Here is a 23,909-nt window from a genome sequence, read left to right as displayed (position 1 = left end):
ATGCACATATTCTTCCGCAGGGTCAGGGAGTATTTTCAAGAAATTGTTTTATAAGCCTATGAATATCGCATTTAACCTCATTTGCGGTTTAGATTTCTAATACAACTGAAAATAGTGAAATAATATTAGAAACCATTACATCTCTTCGATTTATGCAGCGATATTTTCGACCTATATTTTTGGGAGTCCAGCTGTCGGGGTTTATTATTCGGTGTCACTTAAACATGGCCACCGTAAAGAGTACGATACAACTTTAATTTTTTGACCAGATAGAACTCGCCATTTAGCCACCGTTTTTTTAATTTTTATATAGTTAGTGTAAAAAAAATCTGTTTTTATGTTTTGCTGAACACTCATGTTAGTCTTTCCGGATAGTCCGCTCCGCCAGCTAGGGCATCTCGCTCTCTGTCGCGGCTAAAGAAAATAGAACCAGTTGGCAAGCAAAGCGAACGGTCTTGAGCTAGCAAGCTAGCTCGAGCAACTAGCCATTGCATCGTTTGTTTTTGTCGTAAGCATTGGCTTTCTTGTGAAGATTTTGTGACGTTTTCTCTTGAAGACTGCTTGGAATTTGTGCCTGCTTTGGATTATGGATATTGGCTACACCTTCCCCCTATAATAATAGTTAGCAAAGGATGAAGTGTGATAGTTAGCTAAACATTTTATTTGTGCGACGACAGCTGTCATTTGGAGAAAGGAAAGTGATCCATCATGCGTTTGCAATGAAGCTGATCTCTACTGGATTTACATTTTGCATCCTTTTTTCAAATGGGTGATGTTAACGTTAAACATCGGATTATTGGTGTATGCGTTCATGCTTTTTTTTTAAACAGCGGTTGTATTGCTTTCGTAGCTAACATTGGCGTGGCCACCTAGCTAGTTAGCTACTTGTCGTACAGAACAGAAGACTGAGCTAGCTAACTTATCTAACGTTAACTAGCTGACTGACAGTTGGCGATATCATTCTTCCTCACAAATACACTACAAAGTGATATAACTATATATCTCTTACAATTTTGGACATGAAGAAAATAACCTACTATTCATAGGGTTTAAAGGTAAGTTATCTTAGCTAACTAGCTATTTCATGTACTTGCTAGCTTGCTACATCATTTTCGGCTTTGCAGCGGCCGCTGGAGCCTAATGTGTTTGTCACCGCCTTGTTTGGTCCGAACGTCCAACACAACGTTCGACACAGCGAATCAGCCAAATTAGACCTATTTTCTGCTAGAAAATATATTTAGACACGTGAATGCTTCAGCTGTGGCTAAAATGGAAGGCTAACGTGTGCTTTAAACCACCTCTGCTGTTGATTATGTATACTGTAATGTTATGTAGCTAGCTAACCTGTTAGCTAACAGTGAACTAGAAGTTGACCAGCTAAGTTAGCTACACTCGTTTTGATCTCAGTATGTATTTATTTTGGAGGTCGTCCCATACCAAACAAAATGCTAACTAAACTAGATAGCTATCTACCTAGTTAGCTAACTTCTGTATTTGGGAAATGTAGTAAATTAGCTCTAGCTAATTGATTTGCTACCCAAAACATTTGATGCACATGCTAGCTAGGTAGCTAGCTAACGTTGGCTACCTACCGGGTAGGTAGGCAGCTGTGGAATCATGCGTGACTTCTAAAGTGACTTGACTTTGAAGTTTAACGTTAGCTAATTGTTAAAACTGTCAGGCAGCATGTCAGCAAAGCACTATGTAGATGTTGACTAACGTTAACTCACATATTCAATGGCTCAGCTAAATTGGCTAACGGTAGCTACCTACCGTTACTAGCTAACTAGTCATTTAGGTACGTTGGCTAGCTATATAGTGAGTTGCATCCTATTTGTCATTTATCAAATACCTTGATCATCATCTTATATCTCTGTATCCCACCAAGTGGGATATCCCTAGTCTATTAGTAGGTACATCATATTGTTCCTCATTTGCAAATTCATACAATAGCCAAACAAAGACTACAAAGAACCTAGGATGGCTGGCTAGCTAGCTAGTTAGCTTGTTTTGGCTGACTTGAGCATGCAGTTGCTTTGTGCTCTACGCTAGTTTAACAAAGGTAGCTAGCTAGCCCAGTGTGTCTGGGGGGTACCAACTCTGCCCACTGCCTTAAGAAGTCAATGTTCTTCCATACTAATGTAGTTATCAGTGTAGAAACTAATATGAAACATTAAGATTCACTTTAAAGTGTAAATATATATCAGTTTACTGTAATTGGTCACTACACTTTTTATTTTATTCCAGTTTTTATCCAGTCATTGATCTACTTCACTCACCAGCTTTTGGCCACCCACTTGTGCCTCCTGCTTATGGTCATAGGCTGAGTAGGGCTATACTGAATCTTTGTCTTTCCAGAATCCATACTTTATCTATTTGTTATGTTGGTAACGTTTACTTGTTCAAGCTTGCTGTCAAGCCTATTGCTCAATATGCAGGCAGGGGCACAGAATGTATCAGTACTTGATTGTGTATGAGAAAGACCACATTAAGGGCTGCTGTGATTACCTTTTGGGAGAATGGAATATAGAGGTTAGGCAATTGGCTTACCAAAGACCACATATTGTGCAGCAACCTACACGATTTGGGACAACCACAAACTCAATTTATTGATATTGTGACGTTTATGCTTTTTTCCCCCCTCCCATTGACTACATCTAGTCCTAGCTGAACTTCTTACACAAAGACTGCATTGGACACCACAAGAGGTCAAATATAGGCTCAGTCACAGAATAACGTCAAGCTGTATTTAGGAAAAGACTCAGCTCTCACACAGGTAGCTAGTTGATCACAGTCTCAAATTCTGTGCGAGGTCCCCCTGATGACACAGCAGGATACGGTGGAGGGATGGATCCTGGTCATGCAGCTAATGTCAAAGTGACATCAAAAGTTGCATGTTCGAGTCGCGTCTGATAATTTTGGCCTTTTAGCTACGCTTACCCTTTTCCTAACGTTAACCTAATTTTCCTTACCTGTAATGTTAATTATCTTATCCTGCTGCGTAAGTTCTCCTAACCTGCTACGATAAGGCACTTCTGGCATTAGCTGCATCCCGTCTAGTCAAAACCATGGATCCGGTGTAGTAGGCTAGTTCCAGGAAGAGACATTGTTCCATTGGCAGTGTCCCTCAACTGTCTGAGAGGACTGGGTGTCAGACAAGCCCTTCAAAAGATAGGGATGACATCATCTTCAACAGACATAGTCAAGCTGAGCTGAAAAGTCAATACACTCATGGCTTTTTGTTCCCAGTGTTTGTCACAATAAAACAAATAGGCCTACTGGTTTACAGTGTTTCCTCTCATACTGTTACAATATGATACCGAACAGAGAACCACAGTGGAGCAAACTAACTAATCCATGGTGGAACAAACAAATAGAGCAGGCTTATTTCAGTGGTAAGTAGAGGCAACTTCGGAGGCTGATAGGAGAGGAAGGCAAGAACACAAGCAAGGCATCGAAGGACGAACGACCATCCAGACAGAGACATGCGATCACAGTGTGGTGGTAGCTAGCTCAGGAAAAGAGAGTAGGTATGTGAACTCTTACATTGACAACACTAACAAATGAACATTGCTTCAGCTGATAAGTGTCCTTGAAGGACACCTAGAAAGGTCAGAGATTCATTTTAGGCATTTCCTCAAGAGTAGCATATCTGGAAAAAGATATGCCACCCCTGTTTTGGTAAAAAGCTGAGGGATGGGCCTGGAGAAATGTAAGCACTCTCAAATTCATAGAGCGCTATGGATGCAAGAACTAACCATCTGTGACAAAAATGATAGTTTTAACAATGTTTTGAAACTATAGTGTTTGTTTACATTTATACTGAACAAAAATATAAATGCAACATGCAAAAATTTGAAAGATTTTACTGAGTTATAGTTCATATAAGGAAATCAGTAAATTGAAATAAATTAGGCCCCAATCTATGGATTTCACATGACTGGGAATACAGATATGCACATACATTTTTTTTTTAAAGGTATAGGTGTGTGGATCAGAAAACCACTCAGTATCTGGTATTACCAGAATTTGCCTCACCTCCTTTGTATAAAGTTGATCAGGCTGTTGATTGTGGCCTGTGGAATGTTGTCCCACTCCTCTTCAGTGGCTGTGCGAAGTTGCTGAATGTTGGCTGAAGCTGGAACCCGAGCATCCCAAACATGCTCAATGGGTGACATGTCTGAGTATGCAGGCCATGGAAGAAGATTTTCAGCTTCCAGGAATTGTGTACAGATCCTTGCGTCATGGGGCCATGCATTAACATGCTGAAACATGAGGTGGTGGCGGCGGATGAATGGCACGACAATGGGCCTCAGGATCTCGTCACTGTATCTCTGTGCATTTAAATTGCCATCAATAAAATGCAATTGTGTTCGTTGTCCGTAGTTTATGCCTGCCCATATTGTAATCCCACCACCACCATGGGGCACTCTGTTCACAATGTTGACATCGTCAAACCGCTCGCACACATGACGCCATACACGTGGTCTGCGGTTGTGAATCCAGTTGGACGTACTGCCAAATTCTCTAAAACGACATTGGAGGCGGCTTACGGTACAGAAATTCTCTGGCAACAGCTCTGGTGGACATTCCTGCAGTCAGCATGCCAATTGCGCGCTACCTAAAAAATTTAGACATCTGTGGCATTGTGTTGTGTGACAAAACGGCACATTTTAGTGGACATTTATTGTCCCCAACACAAGGTGCACCTATGTAATGATAATGCTGTTTAATCAGCTTCTTGATATGCTTCACCTGTCAGGTGGATGGATTATCTTGGCAAAAGATGAATGCTCACTAACAGGGATGTAAACAAATTTGTGCACAACATTTGAGAAATATGCTTTTTGTGCGTATGGAACGTTTCTGAGATTTTATTTCATCTCATGAAACATGGGACCAACACTACATGTTGCGTTTTATGTTTTTGTTCAGTGTACTTTGTTTACAAACTTTGGAGTAAAATAAGCTTATATTTTGGGTTCTGATGGCGTACGACAGTTCATGAGGCATTTAAGTTATATTCTTCAAGAATCAATGGGTACATTTAATTTATAAGTCCAGAAATTGATGCAGCATCTGCAGATAGCTCATTTTTAAGAATCAATTGTGTAGAATAGATTAAACATTTGATCGAGGCAATGTGATAAATTGTCCTGGAGAGTGGCACATCTTATTCATTCACTGATTCCAAAGTACGTCAAGTAACAAACTAATTTTTCTAAACAGGCATGATTGTGCACTGATGCTTCTCTCTCTCCCCCCCTTCGAGAAGAATGTCATCAGAGGATAAGACTGTGGAGCCCTCTGACCAGGGACCCTCGCTGCCCTCCAGCAGTGCAGGGGCCACGTCCACAGGAAGCCCTGCCCAGACAGACAAGCGCCCCAGGGGCAGGCCTCGCAAGGATGCCACCACCACCACCGCCATTGCACCCCAGGCGCCACCCACATCCAAGACCAGGAAGAAGTATGTTGTTTACTCTCCATTTCTTCACAATTGCTATTGGTAATTTACAGTGGACATAGACTGTAAGTCATTCTTCTGTGAACTTAGTCTGCATTTTGTTTGTGGTGTTAGAACTGGAAGCTATTCAAGCGGCTATAGAGCCCCACAGTGGAGGTGTCATAATACCCATAAAACCTATCGGTCAAACGGAAATGGTTCCAATCGTTTTAGAAATACTTAAAATAAGGGCTGAGTTTTGTGTAGGCTTACCCTGGTGTGACGTTTTGATAACCATGTAAATGTCTCTCGGACAAGGTGACTTTTATCAATATATTTATCTCTATTTACTCTCAGATTTGAAAATGCTAATTAGTATCAAATTAGACATCATGCAAAACTACAAATCCTTGCAAGCTCCTGCACGTCATCTCTAGCTGACACCTTTGCTAACAGATATTGTGTCAATTTAAGCCTACACAAAACACAGCCCTTATTTTAAGTGTTTCTAAAATCCCCTATGGGAAAAATGAATGGTGGAAAAACGATTGGGACCATTTCCCTGTTTAACCGCTAGGTTTCATGGGTATTATGACTCATACTGTGGTACTCAGTTCCCCTGCCCCAAAATGTGTTTAAACATTACACAGATACTATCCAAACCTGTTCATCAGGCAAAGATCTCCTTTAGCAGACTAATAAATACAGGTAACTCCTGCACAAACCCTTTCCGGGGTTTTATTGTATGCAGCAGTACCAACCTGCCTCCTTTGTTATATCCATGGCAACACATAATGCAGCTCAGAGAGCCGAACTGTGTAATATGATGCCTACAATTTACCTAACTCTGACTAATTTGATCTGGGGTCACCGTATTAGGATATTGAAGAAATGGAGTGTGAGCAATCTATTATCAATCAATAATCATCCAAATGATATTTTTATGCCATGGCTGTAAGGACAGTTGAGACAATTCCAGGTCTAGGTCACATTAGCTGATAGGTTGGTTGGTGGGAGTGGCAAAGCTTGGGGGGTAGGCCTACATGTCATTTGCCCCATTATTTACAGCATGCAAGTGATCTAAGGAATACATAGCCTATGCCTGCTATATGGTTGTGTTGTATTTCCCAGCATGAGCTGATGACCTCACTTGGTTTTTCACAAGGTCTCCCTGGTTCCAGAATCAAGGACTGGACGGCTGGTCAGGCTATCAGTGTGTTATTATGGTCAGTTGGGTTTGTATGAGAGACAGTGCATCAGTTTTTTCTAGGACATTCTTGGTGGTCATAATGCTAAAAACCCATGGGACAGTGGAGGGAAGTATGCATTATTACCGATACTTGCATCTCAGGCAGCACCCTTCAACGAGGGGGAGGGGAAGCTTGCGGGATATATCCCAGATGACTCAATACCGGTATGTTGTTTTTGCAAGAATCAAATCAAATTGTATTTGCCACATGCGCCGAATACAACAGGTGTAGACATTACAGTGAAATGCTTACTTACAAGCCATTAACCAACAAGGGAGTTTTTTTAAAGAAAAAGTACAATGTAAAAAAGTGTTAAGTAAAAAAATAAAAGCAAATAACTAACGAGCAGCAGTAAAATATAATAACTGTAGGGAGGCTAAACAGTGGGGGAAAAAAGTATTTAGTCAGCCACCAATTGTGCAAGTTCTCCCACTTAAAAAGATGAGAGAGGCCTGTAATTTTCATCATAGGTACACGTCAACTATGACAGACAAATTGAGAAAACAAAATCCAGAAAATCACATTGTAGGATTTTTAATGAATTTATTTGCAAATTATGGTGGAAAATAAGTATTTGGTCACCTACAAACAAGAAAGATTTCTGGCTCTCACAGACCTGTAACTTCTTATTTAAGAGGCTCCTCTGTCCTCCACTCGTTACCTGTATTAATGGCACTTGTTTGAACTTGTTATCACTATAAAAGACACATGTCCACAACCGTGGACTCCAAACTCCACTATGTCCACAACAGTCACACTCCAAACTCCACTATGGCCAAGACCAAAGAGCTGTCAAAGGACACCAGAAACAAAATTGTAGACCTGCACCAGGCTGGGAAGACTGAATCTGCAATAGGTAAGCAGCTTGGTTTGAAGAAATCAACTGTGGGAGCAATTATTAGGAAATGGAAGACATACAAGACCACTGATAATCTCCCTCGATCTGGGGCTCCACACAAGATCTCACCCCGTGGGGTCAAAATGATCACAAGAACGGTGAGCAAAAATCCCAGAACCACACGGGGGGACCTAGTGAATGACCTGCAGAGAGCTGGGACCAAAGTAACAAAGCCTACCATCAGTAACACACTACGCCACCAGGGACTCGAATCCTGCAGTGCCAGACGTGTCCCCCTGCTTAAGCCAGTACATGTCCAGGCCCGTCTGAAGTTTGCTAGAGTGCATTTGGATGATCCAGAAGAGGATTGGGAGAATGTCATATGGTCAGATGAAACCAAAATATAACTTTTTGGTAAAAACTCAACTCGTCGTGTTTGGAGGACAAAGAATGCTGAGTTGCATCCAAAGAACACCATACCTACTGTGAAGCATGGGGGTGGAAACATCATGCTTTGGGGCTGTTTTTCTGCAAAGGGACCAGGACGACTGATCCGTGTAAAGGAAAGAATGAATGGGGCCATGTATCGTGAGATTTTGAGTGAAAACCTCCTTCCATCAGCAAGGGCATTGAGGATGAAACGTGGCTGGGTCTTTCAGCATGACAATGATCCCAAACACACCGCCCGGGTAACGAAGGAGTGGCTTCGTAAGAAGCATTTTTAAGGTCCTGGAGTGGCCTAGCCAGTCTCCAGATCTCAACCCCATAGAAAATCTTTGGAGGGAGTTGAAAGTCTGTGTTGCCCAGCGACAGCCCCAAAACATCACTGCTCTAGAGGAGATCTGCATGGAGGAATGGGCCAAAATACCAGCAACAGTGTGTGAAAACCTTGTGAAGACTTACAGAAAATGTTTGACCTGTGTCATTGCCAACAAAGGGTATATAACAAAGTATTGAGAAACTTTTGTTATTGACCAAATACTTATTTTCCACCATAATTTGCAAATAAATTCATAAAAAATCCTACAATGTGATTTTCTGGATTTTTTTCTTCTCATTTTGTCTGTCATAGTTGACGTGTACCTATGATGAAAATTACAGGCCTCTCTCATCTTTTTAAGTGGGAGAACTTGCACAATTGGTGGCTGACTAAATACTTTTTTCCCCCACTGTATACAGGGGGTACCGGTACAGAGTCAATGTGCGGGGGCACCGGCTAGTCAAGGTAATTGAGGTAATATGTACATGTGGGTAGAGTTAAAGTGATTATGCATAAATAATTAACAGAGTAGCAGCAGCGTAAAAGAGGGGGATGGGGTGGGGTGGGTGGGGCAGTGCAAATAGTCCGGGTAGCCATGATTAGCTGAGTAACATTTGAAGTGTTCACAGGAGAATGAACAAATGTAGTCAGGAGCTAGTGATACTGTATTGTCTTTGCAGCATGTATCAACTGGACACTATTTTGATGCAAATAGGATAGAATAGGCTTCCCTTAGAAGTTAGAAATTGTTTGATTGATTGGATACTGGGTTGGATCACCCAGTCATCCACCACTCCAGTCCAGAACAAGGAAATCTGTTCCAGGTTTTCTTGTTGGCTCCTTGAGAGCTGGAACTACTTACCACAGCATTATTTTCACCCTCCTTCTCTTTTTTTCTCTCTCCTGGTGGTGGGATCATGGGGAGAAGTTGGGGAGTTGGATGTTCCAGACCTTTAGGTTTTTTTGTAATTTAAAGAAAAGGCAAAAAGAAAAGACCACTTCGAAGGCTACATGAGAGCACAAGGACACTGCACTATAGGCACAGCACGCTAGGAATGGTCACAGACAGGGTTATGACGGTATACAGTTGCGTCTGTACTAGACCTAAATGTCAGATATTCTTATGTGCCTGCTGCTCGTCAAGTGTATTTATCATAAGTACCTTGGTGAATAATCAGAAAGCCCTGGTAATTGTGGAGAGAGTGATATTCCATGCCAGTGAAGTGAAGGTAGATCAGATGCATCATCAACTTAATACAGGTTGACTTCATGGCTCGTGTGTATGTACTACCGATCTTCTGAATATGGCTGATATCAGACATTCATTTACGTCAGCTGGACTCCTCAAACAGATGTATCTATCTGCTGTAGACGTTGGGCACCAGAGAAGCCCTCCTCACAGACAGTGACAGAGGGAGAGAGGAACAGCGATGCATAAAAAAAAAATGGTGTCTCTCTACTCTACACCCCCGTGCCGTCATCACTGGGATGCTCCTGCCCCTGGGCTCTGAGGTCGTGGGTTACAACATCATGGCGATCTCATCACTGTTTGTTAGACCTGGGCTTATATTGGGCCTTATGGACTCCTGCTTAAATATGTGTTGCCATGACTAGGCCTCATTTCAGAAATAAAGATCAGGGCTATCTAGTGTCTACTTCACTAATCATTTATTGATTTGGTACTTTCAGTTAGAATGGTTTTTTTTTCTCCACTGTTTCCTGCCCAATGCAGAGGCTTGAACTGTGCCATTTAGGCTTCCATCTTGTTGCTTCTTATCTGGAGTGGGAAGTCATTTGGAGGGAGGAGTTGACTTGGCAAACTGGCTGTTTGTGATTTCTTTCTCCATTGGCATCGAAAATTACCCCCCTCCCCCTGCATCCTCCCCACTACCCCCGCGAAATGCTGTTTGCTCTTCCCATTTAGTGGGTTCACTGTGCGTGGTGCTGTTTAATTTGTGTACATGACAATTATCACCTCAACGTGGTGGCCCTCAGACTGGGTTAAGACAGAGAACTCCTACTGGAGGATCCTGACACTGACAGATCTCTCTCTGTGTGTGTGTGTGCGTGGTTTATGCACTCTCCATTGATGTTTGTTTACTTTGCTCTGCAGACTATTAGTCTCAATTAAAAGAGGAAAAGGTAACATCACCTTGTTTGTAAGTCTTGAGTTGTGACTGTAGCAACTGTCTGTGTGTCTTTAACTCTGCCCTAGTGTCACTGACAGCTAGGCTGCCATAATAATCATCTTCAAAGGTGAAGAGTGGAGTAGGCTAGTGATGGTGTGTGAGACGTGTAGTAAAGGGCGCTGTGTGGGTCTGAGTTGGGCCAAATTCCATCTACAGTGAGAAAATCACAAATCAATGCATAAAGTCATGAATTTTCTTCTGTCCGCTTTCCACTGGTATTTGGACAATTGTAATTGACCACCAGCTTGTTTCGGAGGTGGTAGCCTGATTAGGTGGATATATTATCCAAATACATGTTTTGCGTGCTAGTCTAGGTCTGTTGGCCCATAGACAATTCACAAAAATATTGGGATGGACAATAACAATAAAACTGACTGGTTCAAAGTTCAATGTCCTCCTTCTGATTGTACTAAGTAGCTGAAGCAATATGGCCTTTCTGTTCATTTCCAGCCTGTGTTTCTGTCTGAAGCACAACCTCTGGCCATATTACACCTCTCATCATCCAGATTGATCAAAGGATGTTTGTGTTTAGTCATGTTATAAATCACTGGCTTGTTTTGACGTGATGTATTCTCTCATTGGGTTAAAATGTGGCTTGCATATGTTCAGCAGTTACAATTATTATGGCCTAATAGAAATGTGTCATACCATTTGGGACTGAGAATAATGGGCTTGGCTTTGGTTCTCATGCTTCTCTGGTTTTATCTATGATTGGAGAATTTAGTTGGAAAGAAGATATCCCAGACCCAGGCATTCACAATAACACATTTACGTCACAGTTTTTGTTTGGATGATCTCGCTAGCTACTATCAGTCTATATTTAAGCAATAAGGCCTGAGTATATTGGCCATATATCACAAACCCTCGAGGTGCCTTATTGCTATTGTAAACTGGTTACCAACATAATTAGAGCAGAAAAAATAAATGTTTTGTCATACCCGTGTTATATACGTTCTGATTAACAACCTCTCCCACAACGTGATCAAGACAAAGGAGATGATTGTGGACTACAGGGGGAAGAAAAGAGGACTGAGCAAACCCCCATTCTCATCGACAGGGCTGTAGTGGAACAGGTTGAGAGCTTCAAGTTCCTTGAGGTCCACATCACCAACAAACTATCATGGTCCAAACACACCAAGACAGTCGTGAAGAGGGCACGACAAAGCCTATTCCCCCTCTGGAGACTGAAAAGATTTGGCATGGGTCCTCAGATCCTCAAAGTTCTACAGCTGCACCATCGAGAGCATCCTGACTGGTTGCATCACCGCCTGGTATGGCAACTGCTCGGCCTCCGATCGCAAGGCACTACAGAGGGTAGTGCGTACGGCCCAGTACATCACTGGGGCCAAGCTTCCTGCCATCCAGGACCTCTATACCAGGCTGTGTCAGAGGAAGGCCCTAAAAATTGTCAAAGACTCCAGTCACCCTAGTCATAGACTGTTCTCTCTGCTACCGCATGGCAAGCGGTACCAGAGCACCAAGTCTAGGTCCAAAATGCTTCTTAACAGCTTCTACCCCCAAGCCATGAGACTCCTGAACAGCTAATCATGGCTACCCTGACTATTTGCATCCTGCAGCACCCGCAAGGTCCCCCTGCCTAAGAAATCACATATACAGGCCCGTCTGAAGTTTGCCAATGAACATCTGAATGATTCAGAGGAGAACTGGGTGAAAGTGTTGTGGTCAGATGAGACCAAAAATGGAGCTCTTTGGCATCAACTCAACTCGCCGTGTTTGGAGGAGGAGGAATGCTGCCTATAACCCCAAGAACACCATCCCCACCGTCAAATATGGAGGTGAAAACATTATGCTTTGGGGTGTTTTTCTGCTAAGGGGACAGGACAACTTCACCGCATCAAAGGGACGATGGACGGGGCCATGTACCGTCAAATCTTGGGTGAGAACCTCCTTCCCTCAGCCATGGCATTGAAAATGGGTCGTGGATGGGTATTCCAGCATGACAATGACCCAAAACACACGGCCAAGGCAACAAAGGAGTGGCTCAAGAAGAAGCACATTAAGGTCCTGGAGTGGCCTAGCCAGTCTCCAGACCTTAATCCCATAGAAAATCTGTGGAGGGAGCTGAAGGTTCGAGTTGCCAAACGTCAGCCTCGAAACCTTAATGACTTGGAGAAGATCTGCAAAGAGGAGTGGAACAAAATCCCTCCTGAGATGTGTGCAAACCTGGTGGCCAACTACAAGAAACGTCTGACCTCTGTGATTGCCAACAAGGGTTTTGCCACCAAGTACTAAGTCATGTTTTGCAGAGGGGTCAAATACTTATTTTCCTCATTTAAAATGCAAATCAATTTATAACATTTTTGACATGCGTTTTTATGGATTATTTTGTTGGTATTCTGTCTCACTGTTCAAATAAACCTACCATTTGAAATTATAGACTGATCATGTCTTTGTCAGTGGGCAAATGTACAAAATCAGCAGGGGATCAAATACTTTTCTCCCTCACTGTAGTGGCTTGTGAAAGTATTCACCCCCCTTGGCGTTTTTCCTATTTTGTTGTTTTACAACCTGGAATTAAAATTGATTTTTTGGGATTTTGTATCATTTGATTTACACAACATGCCTACCACTTTGAAGATGCAAAATATTTGTTATTGTGAAACATACAAAAAAGCAGAACTTGAGCGTGCATAACTATTCACCCCCCCTAAGTCAATACTTTATAGAGCCACCTTTAGCAGCAATTACAGCTGCAAGTCTCTTTGGGTATGTCTCTATAAGCTTGGCACATCTAGCCACTGGGATTTTGCCCATTCTTCAAGGCTAAACTGCTGCAGCTCCTTCAAATTGGATGGGTTCCGCTGGTGTACAGCAATCTTTAAGTCATACCACAGATTCTCAATTGGATTGAGGTCTGGGCTTTGACTAGGCCATTCCAAGACATTTAAATGTTTCCCCTTAAACCACTCGAGTGTTGCTTTAGCAGTATGCTTAGGGTCATTGTTCTGGTGGAAGGTGTACCTCCGTCACAGTCTGAAATCTCTGGAAGACTGAAACAGGTTTCCCTCAAGAATTTCCCTGTATTTATCGCCATCCATCATTCCTTCAATTCTGACCTGTTTTCCAGTCCCTGCCAATGGGGGAAAAACATCCCCACAGCATGATGCTGCCACCACCATGCTTCACTGTGGTGATGGTGTTCTCGGGGTGATGAGAGGTGTTGGGTTTGCACCAGACATAGCGTTTTCCTTGATGGCCAAAAAGGTCAATTTTAGTCTCATCTGACCAGAGTACCTTCTTCCATATGCCTTTTGTTTGCTTATTTTTTTCTTTAAGCAATGGCTTTTTTCTGGCCACTCTTCCGTAAAGCCCAGCTCTGTGGAGTGTACGGCTTAAAGTGGTCCTATGGACAGATACTCCAATATCCGCTGTGGAGCTTTGCAGCTCCTTCAGGGTTATCTTTGGTCTCTTTGTTGCATCTCTGATTAATGCCCTCCTTGCCTGGTCTGTGAGTTTTGGTGGGCGGCCCTCTCTTGGCAGGTTTGTTGTGGTGCCATATTCTTTCAATTTTTTAATAATGGATTTAATGGTGCTCCATGGGATGTTCAAAGTTTCTGATATTTTTTTATAACCTAACCCTAATCTGTACTTCTCCACAACTTTGTCCCTGACCTGTTTGCAGAGCTCCTTGGTCTTCATGGTGCCGCGTGCTTGGTGGTGCCCTTTGCTTAGTAGTGTTGCAGACTCTGGGGCCTTTCAGAACAGGGGTGTGTGTATATATTGAGATCATGTGACAGATTGCACACAGGTGGACTTTATTTAACTAATTATATGACTTCTGAAGGTAATTGGTTGCACCAGATCTTATTTAGGATCTTCATAGCAAAGGGGGTGAATACATATGCACACAGCACTTTTCCGGAATTTTTTTCATTCCACTTCACCAATTTGGACTATTTTGTGTATGTCCAATACATGAAATCCAAAAAAAAACCCATTTAAATTACAGGTTGTAATGTAAAAAAATTGGAAAAACGCCAAGGGGGATGAATACTTTTGCAAGGCACTGTAAGTAAATGTGATATTTCAGTTTTTAAAAATATATAAATTAGCAAACATTTCTAAAAAACTTTTTTTGCTTAGTCATTATGGGCTATTGTGTGTTGATTGAGGAAAACAGTTATTTTAATCTATTTTAGAATAAGGCTGTAACAAAATGTGGAACAAGTCTATGGATCTGAATACTTTCCAAATGCACTGTAATTTCTTCCATTTTAGACACATTTCCACATCTGCTTGCATGCGCCTTCCCTATATCAAGGGATTTTCAAATCAATTAGTATTTGCAACATGCCCCAAATACAACATGTGTAGACCTTACAGTGAAATGCTTACTTACAAGCCCTTAACCAACAATGCAGTTTTAAGAAAAAAGTGTTACTTAAAAAAAATCATAATTAAAGAGCAGTAGCATACTAACAAAGGAAATGGGTCTAACAGATAGGTAGCAATAAAAACTGTAACAGAGGCTCAGAATAAATGAGAGGAAAAACAAAGAAATTGATAAACTTAAGAATGATCAAGTGTAATATATTATCAAAATAAAGCAAACTGGATGGAATATGGGGAGAAATGTACCAAATTATTTTTGAATCTTCAACATAGAAATGCTACCAAAAATAATTTACTGAAACTGTTTACAAATGACGGATTCACCCATGATTCACCAAATGATATTTTGAAGGAGGAAGCAAAGTACTTTAAGCATATGTTTTCGTTTGTCGCCTCCATCTCCTCTAACTGAAGCTAATTGTCTTTTTTTTTTCTTTTTTTTCTATTGATAATGTAAAATTAACAGCCATACAGAAAGACTGATGTGAAGGTGAAATTACAGAGGAGGAACTTCTGGATGCAATTAAAGACTAAGTCTGGGTAAACTCCAGGGTTGGATGGCATACCAGTTGAGGTACACAAACCTTTTTTTTTTTTTTTATTAGCATGTTTTAACCACTCCTATGTAAATGGTAGATTATCAGACACTCAAGAAGAAGGTCTGATTTCATTATTACTGAAACAGGATACAAGTGGGAAATAATAAAGATCCAGTCCATTTAAAAATGTTGAGTCCCCTTACACTTCAGTGTTGTGATGCAAAATGTATAGCGCATAGAATTTAAAAAGGTATTGTCGGACATTATTCATTCTAATCAGACAGGTTTTTTACATGGACGATACATTGGAGATAATATAAGGCAAGTACTGGAAACAATAGAACACTATGAAAAATCTGGGAAACCAGGCTTGCTATTCATAGCAGACTTTGAAAAGGCATTTGATAAAGTACGACTGGAGTTTATATATAAATGCCTGGAGCATTTCAATTTTGGAGAATCTCTTATAAAATGGGTTAAAATCATGTATAGTAACCCTAGTTGTAAATAATGGCTATTTCTCAGAAAGTTTTAAACTGTCGAGGAGTAAAACAAGGTTGTACACTATCGGCATATCTATTTATTATGGCCATCGAAATGTTAGCTAATAATATCAAGGCATTAGAAATCCAGTGCTTAAAAACAAAGGTGTCATTGTACGCTGATGATTCATGTTTTCTTTTAAATCCACAACTTGAATCCCTCCACAGCCTCATAGAGGATCTAGATACATTTTCTAACCTCTCTGGATTACAACCAAATTATGGTAAATGGACTATTACGTATTGGATCACCATTTTTTTTTTTTTTTTTACATTACCATATAGTTTACCAATAAAACGGTCTGATGGTGATGTGGATATACTCAGAATACATGTGAATAGAAAGATAGCAAAAATAGATAAGATCTTGCTACCGTGGAAAGGTAAATACCTGTCTATTTGTGGATAAATCACCCTGATTAACTCTTTAGTATTATCCCAGTTGACCTATTTGCTTATGGTCTTGCCTATGCCTAGCGAACAGTTTTTTTTTTATTATAAGAGAAAATACTCAATTTTATTTGGAACGGTAAGCCAGACACAATTGAACGGGCCTATTTATATAATGAATATGAATTCGGAGGACAGAAATGATTAAATATTGAATCCGAGCTGGTTCTCTAGCAAATTAGTAAGATTGTCTCACCCCATGTTCAAGAATGGCCTTTTTCCCTTTATTGGATAAAAAAAAAAAAGGTATCTTTGTAAATGATATCATAGGTAGGACTGGTGGAGTTATGTCGCACATGCAGCTAACAAAAACATATGGAAATGTCTGCTCTACCCAAAATTACAACCAAATAATTGCAGCATTACTGCAAAAATGGAAGAGGGAAGTGAAAGGGGGAAAAAGTAAGGAACTTGTCTGTCGGCCCTGCATTAAATAACATAATTGGTTAAAGAAATTTGTGATAAATAAAAAAAGTATACCAGTTTCAGTTAAGGACCAAAGGATTTACAGCCATCCCATATAGATTGCAAAATAGTTGGGAAGAGATTTTTGACCTACCGATTCCATGGCATAGTGTTTATGAACTGATATGCAAAACGACGCCGGATTCAAAACTTAGAATTTTTCAATTTAAGTTATTATACAACATTCTTGCTACCAATAGAATGTTATTTATATGGGGGATACAATCTTCCCAGCTTTGCAGATTTTGCTGCGACGAGACAGAATCATTAGATCATTTGTTTTGGTACTGTCCATTTGTAGCTTGTTTTTTGGTCACAGGTCCAGGAATGGCTGAAGGATTGCAATATTTACCTGGAGCTAACTCTGCAGATAGCACTACTGGGTGATCTGAAAAGTCATAGTGTGGTCCTCTGTAGCTCAGCAGGTAGAGCACGGCGCTTGTAACGCCAAGGTAGTGGGTTCGATCCCCGGGACCACCCATACACAAAAATGTATGCACGCATGACTGTAAGTCGCTTTGGATAAAAGCGTCTGCTAAATGGCATATTATTATTATTATTATTATTATTATTATTATTATTATAGTCAATCGATCAATAATATAATAATACTTTTAGCAAAAATGTTTATTTTCAATTTACAATCTGTAGAAACAATGAGAATAGAAGAGTTCAGAACTTTTGTGAAACATCACAGTACAGTTGAAAAATATATGGCAAATAGAAATCCAATATGGATGGTGTTAAGAGATAGATGGGTGATGGGACTAATAACAACTAACAACAACTAATAACAACAAGATAACTAATGTAAAGTATACTGTGTCCATAATAAGTATATAGGTTATAGGTTGAGAGCTTTTGTGAAAGAGCACAGTTAGAAAGATATAGCATATAGAAGCAAACCGGATGGACATCATGAAAATGATCGGAGAGGTTGAGGGTAGAGGAAGTTCAGGAGTAAAAACAAACAAAATAGAATTATTGACAAATTGACTGTGTCCATAAAATGTATATAGTATGTATAAGCTGGAAGTAGAGGCCTAAGCGTTGTTATTCACTGGTTTACTCCAAGTAGGGAAGGGGTGGTGGGGTTGGAAAGTAATAAAAGGAAAAATATTTTAAAATAGGATAGGTATATAAAAGAAAAAAAAGAAATGAACATCAGTAAAATAAAATAACAGTAGGGAGGCTATATTCAGGGGGTACCAGTACAGAGTCTGTGCGGGGGCACTGGTTAGTCGAGGTAATTGAGGTAATATGTACATGTGGGTAGAGTTAAAGTGACTATGCATAAATAATAAACAGAGTAGCAGCAGCATAAAAGAGGGGGTGGGTGGGGTGGGGGGGGACAATGCAAATAGTCTGGGTTGCCATGATTAGCTGTTCAGGAGTCTCATGGCTTGGGGGTAGAAGCTGTTAAGAAGCCTTTTGGACCTAGACTTTGCGCTCCGGTACCGCTTGCCGTGTGGTAGCAGAGAGAACCGTCTATGACTAGGGTGGCTGGAGTCTTTGACAATTTTTAGGGCCTTCCTCTGACACAGCCTGGTATAGAGGTCCTGGATGGCAGGAAGCTTGGCCGCAGTGATGTACTGGGCTGTACGCACTACCCTCTGTAGTGCCTTGCGGTCAGAGGCAGAGCAGTTGCCATACCAAGCAGTGATGCAACCAATCAGGATGCTCTCGATGGTGCAGCTGTAGAACCTTTTAAGGATCTGAGGACCTATGCCAAATCTTTTCAGTCTCCAGAGGGGGAATATGCTTTTTATAGTGCCCTCTGTCGTGCCCTTACCTTATGCACAATGCTTTTCTGTGCGCTAACTATTACAATACCACAGGTTACTGAGGATAATAGTGGACGATATTGCCACTCCTATTTGCCATATCTTCCGTCTGAGCACTGATGGAGGGATTCTGCGTTCCTGGTGTAACTCGGGCAGTGGTTGTTGCCATCCTGCACCTGTTGTTACGCGTGGTCTGCCACTGCGAGGACGATCAGCTGTCCGTCCTGTCTCCCTGTAGCGCCGTCTTACGCGTCTCACAGTACGGACATTGCAATTTATTGCCCTGGCCACATCTGCAGTCCTCATGCCTCCTTGCAGCATGTCTAAGGCATGTTCACTAATCTGCATGTTCATTAATTGTTTATGGTTCATTGAACAAGCATGGGAAACAGTGTTTAAACCCTTTTTACAATGAAGATCTGTGAAGTTATTTGGAATTTTACCAATTATCTTTGAAAGACAGGGTCCTGAAAAAGGGACGTTTCGTTTTTTGCTGAGTTTATAATTTTATAAACCATGTCGTGGGCTGTTTTAACGACTCGTTTTTGTCTTGATAAATAACCTTGTTTAGTCATGTAACCTGGCTGGCTAGCTAGCTAGCTAGCTAACAACATGGTACCCCTTGGCTATGCACACATTTGGATGGCACAAGAAAAACAGATGGATAGATAGCCTACTCAGAGATGCTTCAAAGGTAGGATGCATATGCCTAATCAATGTAATTCTAAGATTAATCTGGTGTTTGTCAAATTCTGTTTGGTGCCTAACTATTGGGAGCAGTGTGTGAGGGAGAGAGTAAAAGATGTGTGTGTGGGAGGGAGGAAGAGTGTGTAGGCTGTGTGTAATGTTGTCTGAAGAGTACGCTAAAGATGATTTCATATAGGCCTAATGTGTGTTCCCCTTACTGTACAAAGAAAATACATATCATTTTAGTGCAGATCATTATGCATTTCTATTCCTTACTACATTCCAACTGCCCAAGACAGGTAGGCCTTTGGATATGAGCAAATCAGCTATTTTCTGTAGTACAGCTTTTAAATAATACAGTAAAAAGTACAGTGTTTCCTGTAATAAATAAATTACTAGACAGGGAGAATCTAAAATTCTAAAATGTCATGCATCGGGCCCCCATTGATTTTGTTATGAGTCATTCAGATAGCATAACACTGCATAAGCCATGGCAAAATGTGTAGAATGGCAGGAAATTAGCTTTAAAACAGCAATATTTTGTCTCTGCGGCCAAGAGGAGGGCCTCTAAAATTTGACCGCTCCATTGACCACAGCTGTGATATCACGATACTACTGGTGATACTTGGCATGGTATTACATTGGTAGTACAATTTTGGTATTGTGACAACCCCATTCTGAAAATAAGCACATTTTCTTGCACTTTACACAGATTTTTTTGCGGGTTTACGTGCAAACATTTTGTCACCTTTTTGGGCCCTCACCAGTTTGCATCCCTGTCTCTCTCTTTCTTTCTCGCTCTCTCAGGGGGCGTGCAAGAGGGAGAGCGGTTGTGGTGGAGGAGGAGGAGGAGGAGGAGGACAGCAGCATGGACGGGACGGAGGCTGCCACCTCAGAGAGCCCCCCTCATGACACAACAGGTGAGTCAGTCTTCCTCTCCCTCCCCTATGTGAGACCTATGTAGTCTATTTTTGAACTCCAGCTGAGCTTAGAGCTTACACATCCTGGCTGCGCAGAGTATACAGAGTGTCTCATAGGAGCTCTCAGGAGGCAGTGGAGTGGTTCCCCCCCCCCCCCCCCAATCCTGGAGAGTGAGGAGAGGGGGATGGATGAGAGCATGCTAGCAGATATCCAAAGACTTCCAGTCATTGTTCTAAAGCTAGTTAGCATTGGCTCGCAAAACTGCCTTTAACTTTTTTCATACTGGACACACACTCATGAATTTTTATGTCTCTATCTAACGCTCTCCCTCTCCCCTCTCTTTACACTCTCCCTCTCTCCCCTCTATCTGTCTTCCCCCTCTCCGCTCTCTCTCACTCTCCTCTATCCCTGCTCAGAGATTGGCATAGAGAGGTGCAGAGCGGGAGGGAGCCCAAGGCTAATGCCCTCTAAAAGCTTTTTAAAATCCTGTCACTCTCCCCCAGCCCATTTAGATGCTTTTCTATGCGTGTACATCACATGACCTGCCCCCAGTTCCCGTACATCTCAGTGCTGTCATGGATTTGGGCTAAATACAGTGCATTTGGAAAGTTTTCAGAGCCCTTCCCTTTTTCCACATTTTTGTTAAGTTACAGCCTTATTCTGAAATTGATTCAATCTACACACAATACCCCATAATGACAAAGCGAAAACTGGTTTTTAGAAATTAATGCGAATTTATGAAAAATAAAAAACAGAAATACCTTATTTACCTAAGTATTCAGACCCTTTGCTATGAGACTCGAAATTGAGCTCAGGTGCATCCTGTATCCATTGATAATCCTTGAGATGTTTCTACAACTTGATTGGAGTTCATCTGTGGTAAATTCAATTGAGTGAACATGATTTGGAAAGGCACACACCTGTCTATATAAGGTCCCACAGTTGACAGTGCATGTCAGAGCAAAAACCAAGCCATGAGGTCAAAGGAATTTTCTGTAGAGTTCCAAGACAGGATTGTGTCGAGGCACATATCTGGGGAAGGGTACCAAAACAGCATTGAAGATCCCCAAGAACACAGTGGCCTCCATCATTCTTAAATGGAAGAAGTTTGGAACCACCAAGACTCTTCCTTCCATCTCTGCAGCACTCCACCAATCAGGCCTTTATGGTAGAGTGGCCAGACCGAAGCCACTCCTCAGTGAAAGGCACATGACAGCCTGCTTGGAGTTTGCCAAAAGGCACCTAAAGGACTCTCAGACCATGAGAAACAAGATTTTCTGGTCTGATGAAACCACGATTTAAAACTCTTTGGCCTGAATGCCAAGTATCACGTCTGGAGGAAACCTGGCACCATCTCTACGGTGAAGCATGGTGGTGGCAGCATCATGCTGTGGGGATGTTTTTCAGCGGCAGGGACTGGGAGACTAGTCAGGATCAAGGGAAAGATGAACGGAATAAAGTACAGGGAGATCCTTGATGAAAACCTGCTCCAGAGCGCTCAGGACCTCAGACTGGGGCGAAGGTTCACCTTCCAACAGGACAACGACCCTAGGCACACAGCCAAGACAACACAACGTAGGAGTGGCTTCGGGACAAGTCTCTGAATGTCCTTGAGTGGCCCAGCCAGAGCCCGGACTTGAACCCGACCGAACATCTCTGAAGAGACCTGAAAATAGCTGTGCAGCAACGCTCCCCATCCAACCTGACAGAGCTTGAGAGGATTTGCAGAGAAGAATGGGAGAAACTCCCCAAATACAGGTGTGCCATGCTTGTAGCGTCATACCCAAGAAGACACGAGGCTGTAATCGCTGCCAAAGGTGCTTCAATGTGATATTTCAGTTTTTTATTTTTAAAACATTTCTAAACCTGTTTTTTTTTTTGTCATTATGGGGTGTTGTGTGTGTAGATTGATGAGGAAAAACAAACGACTAACATGTAAAAACAAACAATTTAATCAATTTTAGAATAAGGCTATAAATTAACAAAATGTGGAAAAATTCAAGGGGTCTGAATACTTTACGAATGCACTGTAGTTGGAAGGTGCTATATAGTTGGGGAGAGGGATTTTTGTTTTCTCAGCTCTAGACCTTGTAGGTGTTTCAGAGGGTGTGTGTGCATGCATTTGGGAGTGGGTTATGTTATTTTACCTTGCTTTAACAATGGGTATGGATTTTTTTGTTTGTTCCCAATTTTATAGAACACAATCACTCTATTCTGTTATTTATCTCACCGACTGGCCTCTAGAGCTCCAATAGGGGTGTTCTTGCAAGCGGAGTCAGACTCTGCATTAGTCTGCTTTCCCTTCAGGCAGTTGGAGCTAAAGGAACTTCACTCACAATGTGTCTTTACAATAGTCTTGGCCCTTGACTTGTTGTATGCACAACTCTATAAATGAAAAAGTCAACACCGAAGATGTAACGTGACCTTAGTACTAATCCTTCCTGTGTCTGTCTGACTCTCCTTTCATGACATGATGTGTTTGGGTCACTTTACCGTTCCGTTCATGCTTATTTCCATAGCAACTGGTTATTTCCTAGCAATGGGTTATTAATACATTGCTGACCATCAAACCTAAACAATGAGCATACTGTTTGTACCTTGGAGAAGACATTTGACCTTTGGCACTAAATACCTCAATTTAACCCCTAATTGCCAGTGGCATTGACATGTTAGCTAAATGCTCATCAAAATAACAAGCCACCAATAGATGGAATGTAACTAGAAGCGCAGGCCAGCCACAGACATGTCAAAACCCAACCAAAATCCCAAACCACTCAGAGGTTACTTGTCAGACATCCAATTATAGTCCAATGTTCAAAGTGTCTGTGTAAAACGCTATTTGGGAGGCCATGGCCACTATTCAGGTTTATAATAACCCTCTCTTCTGTTTGTCTGAAGTGATGTGAGTAATTGGTGTTTTTGTCAACGTTGTTATTGTCGTATGTGACTGGAAGCCTGCCTGTGGGCTCCCCTTGGGTTTACGGCAATCAGCGCTCCAGCATATGGTCTCCATATTCCCACCATCATCCCCTTCTCTAACAAAGGGTGTTTCTGTTTCTGACCTGGAGCAACTTGCCTGGAACTGAAGACAAATCAACCAGTCCTCTGTCAACCTGTATCGGTCAGAGACTGATCTGACATTTGGTAGATGGATGATCACTTCAGGGCATGGTTGAAATGTAAAATTTCTACCATTGACACAAATATACATTACTGGTAGGAATCTATGGAAACATACTGGTTAGATTCTATGCATAGATATTCATGTTTCTCTGCCTCTAAACCCTATCCTCTTTGTCTTTGCACCGTCAGATACTCCAGCCCAGCAGCAGGTGGACAGTGTGGAGGTGGTTACCACTGAGGGTCCGGGGGAGGCGGAGGAGAAGCCCCACTCTCCCCACGTCCAGAGCCCTCAGACTGGGGATGCAGCCGAGCCCTCTGCCCCTGGCCCTGCTACCACCAGAGGAGCCAAAAGCAGGTCAGTCAGAGAGATAGGCCACCATCAAGTCTGCGTATGTTTGTATGCTGTGTATCTGTATGTTTGTTAATGCGATATGTATAGGTCCGTCTGTCAGTATACAGCATATGGGCTTCTCTGCTTGCATGCCTATTCTCATCAATGCACAAACACACACATGCACGGTGCACCTCACGTGTGTCAAAATATTGAGTCATCAGCCGGGAGCGG

The 23,909-nt window shown here is 41.8% G+C and overlaps 1 protein-coding gene across 1 annotated transcript in view; it reads left to right on the top strand.

The window, feature by feature from the left end:
* The first annotated feature begins 246 nt into the window (after positions 1-246).
* Positions 247-23,909, top strand: part of LOC311147247 (histone-lysine N-methyltransferase 2C-like) — a 133,561-nt gene continuing 109,898 nt past the window's right edge. The window contains exons 1-4 of the mRNA XM_084183917.1: positions 247-1,055; positions 5,276-5,467; positions 20,108-20,220; positions 23,534-23,699. Of these exons, the coding sequence (XP_084040043.1) occupies positions 5,277-5,467; positions 20,108-20,220; positions 23,534-23,699 (470 nt within the window). The 5' untranslated portion in view covers positions 247-1,055; position 5,276. The remainder of the gene's footprint in view (positions 1,056-5,275; positions 5,468-20,107; positions 20,221-23,533; positions 23,700-23,909) is intronic.

The sequence above is a fragment of the Coregonus lavaretus genome (genome assembly GCF_964263955.1).
Source record: "Coregonus lavaretus genome assembly, chromosome: 19".
Lineage (NCBI taxonomy): Eukaryota > Metazoa > Chordata > Actinopteri > Salmoniformes > Salmonidae > Coregonus > Coregonus lavaretus.
Note: the sequence above shows the minus strand (reverse complement) of the source record. Positions and strands in the feature narration are given on the sequence as shown.